Below are 7,719 nucleotides of genomic sequence, written 5' to 3'. Positions count from 1 at the left end.
TAATTAGTATTCAATCATAGTCTAATTAGGCTTAAAAGATTCGTCTCGTGAATTTCGTCTAAACTGTGTAATTAGTTTTATTTTTTATTTATATTTAATACTTCATGCATGTGTCCAAAGATTCGATGTGACGAGGAATCTTGAAAATTTTTGCAAAATGGAAGGGAACTAAACAGCACCTTAGATACTCGTATATGTATGTACATAAATCTACCCTGTATCTGCCAACAAGCGCAGGGGCGCGCGCTTTCTACTGGTTACATAAGACCATGTTTAGTTCCACCAAATTTCTAACTTTGATACTATGCAAAAAGAAGATTCGCCGTCACATCAAACTTGCGGTACATGCATGGAGTATTAAATGTTGACGAAATCAAAAACTAATTACACAGTTTGGTTGTACTTTGCGAGACGAGCGTTTTGAGCCTAATTAGTCAACGATTGGACAATTATTGCCAAATAAAAACAAAACACTAATGTACCTACAGTGTAGCTACAGTATTCTCGGCGGCGCCGATTCGGTGCAAATAAGGGCGCGTTTAGTTCCCAAAAATTTTTAGGTTGGGCTACTATAGCACTTTTGTTTATATTTGGTAATTAGTATCTAATTATGGACTAATTAGGTTCGAAAGTTTCGTCTCGCGATTTCTCATCTAACTGTGCAATTAATTTTTTTTCATCTATATTTAATACTCCATACATGTGCCGCAAGATTCGATATGCCATTTTAGGTTGAAAATTTTTGGAACTAAACATGCCCTAAACACGGCCTAAGTTTCCCGTGCTGAGATGCAGTTCCAGCACAATAAACAGAAATGTCAATGTCAAACACAGTTTCCCGTGCTGAGTAATGTCAAACACAGTTGCGGATTGAATATCACCAAAAAGAGGACAGGGCCTCTCAGCAACTGCAAGAGTTTGTCAGAGTTTGTGGGTGTTTGACCGGGGGCTAAAGCATAGTTCGTGTCTAATCGTTGGAAACTGAAGGACTAAATATAAGTTGATTATAAAACTAATTACATAAAAGTAGACTAATTAGCGAGACGAATCTATTAAGCCTAATTAATTTATGATTTGATAATTAGGTTTAATAGATTCGTCTCGTAAATTAGTCTCAATCTGTGTAATTAGTTTTATAATTAGTCTATGTTTAATACTGTAAATTCTGATGCTTCATCCTCCCGGTGAAAGTATATGCTGATGACAACACGAAGTCCAGACTTCATCGACAAAATTTTCAACATTCTTGCAAGATTGATCAGACTCCAGTAAAAATGCACCTATGAAAAGTGGCAGAAGCAAGTTTGCATGTCCACCACAGCTCAAGCACTGACTTCGTAAATTCTGTATGGACACTTTTTTTCCTTGCTTCTATGGGTGAGTCAGTTTGGCTTGCTTAGACTGACAAGGTTAGCCTTGCTAGGCCGAGCGAGGTGAGGCAAGCTGGTGAAGGAACCAAGCATGCCCATAAGCTCCCGTCCAAGTAAATGCTCTTGCTATCATAAATAAACAGGGCTGAAGCTACATTCACGTTTAGTGGTGGTCGTGTACGATGACAAGAGCGTGTGGATACCTTGGTTATGTTGAATCTCAACAAAGCGTGTAGATACGTTTTGGTTTCGTGCCATATAGCTCGTTGAATCCAAGTGCGTGATCCAGGGTCGTATCACGCCTTGTCTCGGTTATTCTACTTGACTATTTTTTAGAGTATGCGATCCAAGGTCGCGGCACGCTTCCCTCAGCCGTTTTGCTTGATTGTTCTAGTTTTCATATAAGCTCCGACCTTGCTCCCGCTATAGTGCAAAAATGGAGGTCAAAGCTATGTTTTTGTTACCGAAACAAAATGAAGCATGTGGACACGCTTCAATTATGTACGAGACAACTAACTCGTTGAGTCCAAGTGCCACACCCTTTTACTCTCTGCCAAGGATCAATGCACTCCAATCATGTTTTAGAGTACACGATCCATGAGCGCGGCACACCTAATCTCGTATGTTCAACTCAGCTGTTTTTGGTTATGTCAGTTTTGACTCTACCTGTGAACGATTCCTCTGAAGTCTTTTTAGTGCAGAGATAAGCTCATATCTAAGTGATTGCTCCTGATATAGCATAAAAACAAAGGCTGAAGTTACGTTTTTATTCTAGCGGTGGCTGTGCTGAAAGGAAACAAAGCCTGTGGATACGTTTGTTTGCATGGAAGGCAAGTCCCGCCGCAGACTATATACCGGTTCCCACACCCGATACACGCTAACGGGCCCATGCTCAACAAAGGACCATCAATTAACAATGCCAAACCCCCAAACTAGAGCCAATAAAACGTCGAGTTTGTTTGGTCAGGAAAAAAAGACCATGTCATTTTTTTTTTGGCTCGAGCCCAATCTGTCGCATTGCACGAGTCGAGCTATTTCTTGATTTCTTAGATTTTACACTCAGCTCAGTTTTTTCGGGTTGAGTCAGGCCACAATTTAAAAATTATGGAATGAACTTGACCTAACGCATTGATGAGTTGGGCCTTTTTTCTTCGGACAGATTGAATCAAGTTGATCAGATAAGGTGACCCATAAACAGATTTACCTCAAACTGAGCAATTGGACAGGGCGCGAAGCTTGGTTAAGACCAAGCGGGGCCACGGCCCTGCCCAATGCTATTTCTTTTTTTTCTAAATAGTAATTTCTTGCTCCACCACTGAACAGGTCTACCCAAATCTAATAATATATAAATATAAATGGCTGAAAATGACATCAAAATACAAGCCGATAAATAAATACATTTACACATGAAACAAAATGCAAGCAAGCCACGAAAACGGATTTCTTTGTTTTTGAAAAAATATAGGTAGCGTGCCCGTGCGTTGTTACGGGCCGCGATAGCTAACATTTTGTACTAAAAACACATGGATCGCATGATAAACTGTAAAATTAAATACCAACATTAAAGTGACATTTAATTCAAAAAGCAAAGTTTGTGAAATTAACAGTCATGGAGAGCGTGGTGTGGCTTACAAACTCTATTGTATAAACTTTTCCGTGATGCGGCTAAGATAATGTTTTATATCGGCAGGAAGAAATCTCTGATATCCATTTCTTTCGTGCGCCAATAAATCCACAAATAAGTTCCGCCGCATCTCCATATCATCTTGTAGTATATTGCCCGTGTTAACGGTACGACAAAATCTAGGATAACACACATTAAACAGTCATTCATCAAACTTGGTAAACAACCTATCATTACCCATTTGAAAACATGCTAAATCTAAATCAATCTATTATATTTGATTATTGGTTATTACAAATGTGTCAGCTGTTGATACAACCATATTCCGGTAAGCCAAAAACTGTTTCGAGATAAGAACAAAACATTACTAATAGATTGTGCCATGCTCCGTATAACCTCCGTGGCCTCCAAACTCCATGATATACACCTTCTACTCGGTCCAGGAGGCACAGGGAGACATTGTTCGGTGCACATGTATTGATTCCACGAGGCCTAGAAACATGTTCGGTTAATCCATGTGGTTGGAACAGCGACCCTGCTACTTGTTTACTAAATGTGAACTGAATGTGTACCGAAGAATCAATGAACAATGTACAGAACTGCACCTTAACCTAAAAAATATGTACAGAACAGCAATTGGTACTAATATTGACTGTACTCAATGGGCTATCTTAAAATAAGAATTCAGCATAATATTAATGCTTCTAGGAATTGGTTTCACTCGTTTTAAATTTACATTAAAAAAGGAAAATTCACTCGTTTTCAATTTACACCATATAATATTAATGCCTATAGGGCAAAATTCACTCGTTTTCAATTTATACCTAAAAAGGAGAATGAGCTATGATTCTAGGAATTGGTTTTCTATTGTCAGAGATCCATTTTGAGGCAAACACTCCTATGCCCTCCAAATTAGCTGACACCACAGTCATAAGATATTAAAAGGAGAGGAGCAAGGAAACACAAATTTTGCTGGACCTTGCTAGCATTTGTGACAGCTGACACCACAGCCCTCTGATCACAGAACTATCAGTTGCATCTTGCAGGACTACAAATTATAGGATACAAAAACAATACTGAGTGAGCGTGATGTTCGCAATATCACTATTAAAAGTAGCATGAACTAATGTGGTGATTTGGTTACCTACAGTAGCCTCTAGAAAAACTCGAGCAGTACAACCCATTGGTAATGTGGTGATTTGGAGAATGCTTCAGATATTCAGGTGGTATGATTGTTGGATTTTTTTAGATGAAAATGTTCCGCATGATGAAAGTGCTAGCAAATATTCAGGTGGTGTGATTGTTGAATTTTTTTTAGATGAAAATGATCCCCATGATGAAAAACTCCATCCATCTAAAAAAAATATTCTGCATAGTCTAGAAAACTTTTTTTTTGATAGGCATAGTCTAGAAAACTAACAGACAATAACCAAAACTTACTATGCTGATTCTTTTATTAAACAAAATATGGAACAATGATGTTAGTAGGAAATTGCACATTGAAAAGACTGTATGGACTATTTGCAGAACATAAAAAAGAAAACTATTTTGATATAGATACAAAACAGAAGTGTAATATGCACACTGATCTATAATCTTTTAACTACTAATTGTGTATAGATTGTTTATTTACCTACTAAGCCAAATCACAATGCCTCTGCCCACTGCCCACATGGCCTCTTCACGATGTGGTCTCCTGCCAGCACCGATCTCAGGCAGCAAGCCAGCAACAAGCAGGCACTGTGTGCACCAACAAAAGCATAGACGAGAATCATCTTGTGCAAGGAGAAATAACAGCACTGATGCAACTTTGGTAATGTAAATTTAATACTAAATTTGGTTAAACTCTAACCAATTCAGAGCGGTACGAGTTCAGAGTATGCCATAGCCTTTAGCATCACATGGGATTAATCACATTGGTAAATAATTAGAAATCGTTGCCATCGGACCAAATGTAGTGTACTGTCCTATATAATGGACAATAAGTTAATCGGCCTGTTTGCTGGTTGGTTTCTGGGCTGATAAGCCCAGCTGGTGCTGGTTTGTTGTGAGAGAAAAACACTGTTGGCTGGCTAATAAGCCCTAGCTAAAACCAACAAGCGAACAAACTGAATAACTAAACAGCTGTGCACTGCTAGGATTTATAAATGAACCAACAGCTACGCACTCCTAGGATTTCAGAAAACTGGAGCGCTATCTCATACCTATCATAGGACAGTAGGCCAGCCATGATCGCAGGGACAGTGATGAAAGAAGTCACTCCTTGATCCTTGATGGCGTCAAAGGCTGATTTGGCGTCAAATTCAGTAGCAGGACATGGCAACCTCCGGCCATCAGGATAGCCATGTATGAGGAGATCCCTCCGATATGGCACAGAGGTGCCCTGCAGACCAACAAAGGCAAAGTATTGTAAGTCATACACTTATTGTTTCTTCTAAATTGAAATCGAATTGTATAAAGTCATTAACATAACATTAAAATTATGTTTGTGATTCATCAAATATATTAATGACATAGGCAACATTATTTTCATGGGGGAAACTATAATATAAGAGTACATGGATCCTAATATCATACATCATCCTCACCGCAGTCATTTTCATGGCAATTTTTGCAAGGGACTGAATGATCAAAGTATGGCTTATCTCTACACCCTTTGGCTGCCAATTAGTTCCTGAATCAGAATACCATAAAGTATCAGCCATTTTGTACCCAAGTTTCTCAATTCGAACTTCCTGTGATAGGCAGAAAAATTACAGAGATCTAAAAACGCAATGCCACATAAGGTACAACTAAAAACGCAATGCCACAAAACTAACCAGGCCACAGTGATCTGTTATCCAGTACATGGCGTGAGATCTAAATGACGCGAATAAGCACAAACCTGCAGGACGAGCCCTCGACATCAACGGATCATTCAACAACATGTAAATGAAAAGAAGCAAAAGAACAAAGACTATCAGGGCTTCGAAGCTGACCTTTTCTGATTCCAAAAGTGTTCCTCGACCAGCTAAATGAATGAATCTAAATTCTGAAACATACGCAAGGATTAAGCACAAGCAGGACATTAACGGCCAGAAATCTCATGTAACAAACAATTCAACGCATTGCAATCACAATCACGGCCAAAATCGATAGCCAAAATTATAGTCAATGCAAGTCACTAAGATTTAGTTTAGTTTAAGTATGCACCTCAATTCTAGAAAGAAGCATTTTACTATAGAATGCACAAACGGCTTTGCAGCTCATGTTAGTTGATCTTGGGCCCTTGCCTCTGCTCCTTGATCGGGGGAGCCCAACCCTAACTGGTTAGTGGGCCCCTGTCGCACAGCACATACAAATAGAGAAGGTGGGGATCGGGGCTCGTTGAACGAGGTTCGCCGTGAGCCGCCACACCCACCTACAGTAACTCTAAACCGATCTAAAGACCGTGCTGCCAGCGACGGGATGTGCCCCAACCACCGCCGTCTCTCCACCAGCGCCACTGGACTTCACCGCCACCGCGCTGGACGTCTTCTACATTGCGGCACCGGCGTCTACCCGCTACGGTGCATCTACCGAGAACACAAGATGAGGTCTTCTCGGATCTACGGGTTACGGTCACAGAGAGGTACACACATTGATCCTAACAATGGTATCGGAGCTAGATTGCCTCTGTGTAACCCAAACCCTAATCGAGTAAAAGAAGAAAGAAAGAGTGACCGGGGTGGCGGAAGTCACTGTCTACCGATCACCACTGCCACCGCGCGGGGGAGAAAAGATGGCCGCACCGCCGTTCTCACCGGCGCACGGCAAGAACAGAAAAGATCCTTGTTCGGATCAGAGAACAGAAAGGGGAAAATGATCTTAAGAATCCCAACCCTAACCCTAATCGGGTGAAACAACAGTGAACAGAAAGGGGAAAGGATCTCAAGAACCTAACCCTAACCCGCGCAAACAGCTCGGGGAAGAAGAAAAAGAAGGGCCCTCGGCACTGGAACCCTAATCCTAACTAGGTTAAAGAAAGGAGGAAAAGAAAAGATTTTGGCCTTAAGATTAACAGAGCCGAACCCTAAATCCGAAAAGAAAAGAAATCAATTGAAAACCCGAACCATAACCCTAGATCTCGATTTCGGATGAACAATGAAACGGAAAGAGAGAAGATCAATCCAAATCGAAAAGAACAAGGGGAAGAAGGGATGGCTGCCGCCTCGCCGGCGTATGAAGATGAACAGTGAAACCCCATCATGAACTCTAACCCTAAATCGTGACCCCATCCCCAAATCGGGTTAATCCCAGAAGGAAGAAAGGGAAAGGGAAAAGAGAAAGAGCCGATTTGGCTTACCTCGCCGTCAAAGAACCAACGGTGCGCGGGGGAAAGAAGGCCGAACTCCGGGGGTGCTGCTCGCTGGACTCAGGCCACACGGGTGCCGCGGCCAGGCCGCTCGACGGCGGTGCGCTCACCCGCTAGGGAGCGCGCACGCCGGCGAGGGGGCCGGCGACGGTGCCGGGGCTCTCTGCTCCACTGTTTCGCCTGCTCGTCGCTCGGTTGCGGCTGCGCTGCGCTGAGGAGAAAAGAGAGAGAGGCGATGAGAGAGAGAGCACTGGGAAGAATGAAGCTAGGGTTCCGGGGCACCGGCCGCGGCGACGGTTTTGACCGGCCGAAACGAACGCTCGACCGTCCGATTCGATCCGACGACGGAGCGCCGGTTGGCCCAGGCGGGCGGGCGCGGCAGTGTAGCTTTG

The 7,719-nt window shown here is 42.1% G+C and overlaps 1 protein-coding gene across 1 annotated transcript; it reads right to left on the bottom strand.

The window, feature by feature from the left end:
- Window positions 1-4,640: 4,640 nt before the first annotated feature.
- Window positions 4,641-6,087, bottom strand: LOC136461209 (2-succinylbenzoate--CoA ligase, chloroplastic/peroxisomal-like). Its single transcript, XM_066460602.1, has 5 exons — window positions 5,973-6,087; window positions 5,814-5,878; window positions 5,583-5,729; window positions 5,199-5,377; window positions 4,641-4,734 (listed from the first exon to the last, which is right to left on the bottom strand). The coding sequence occupies exons 2-5, from the start codon at window positions 5,841-5,843 to the stop codon at window positions 4,641-4,643; spliced, it is 450 nt and encodes a 149-aa protein (XP_066316699.1). The 5' UTR covers window positions 5,844-5,878; window positions 5,973-6,087.
- Between the last annotated feature and the right edge of the window lie 1,632 nt (window positions 6,088-7,719).

This window comes from Miscanthus floridulus, chromosome 6 (genome assembly GCF_019320115.1).
Source record: "Miscanthus floridulus cultivar M001 chromosome 6, ASM1932011v1, whole genome shotgun sequence".
Classification (NCBI taxonomy): domain Eukaryota; kingdom Viridiplantae; phylum Streptophyta; class Magnoliopsida; order Poales; family Poaceae; genus Miscanthus; species Miscanthus floridulus.
This window is presented reverse-complemented; position numbering and strand designations above follow the sequence as displayed.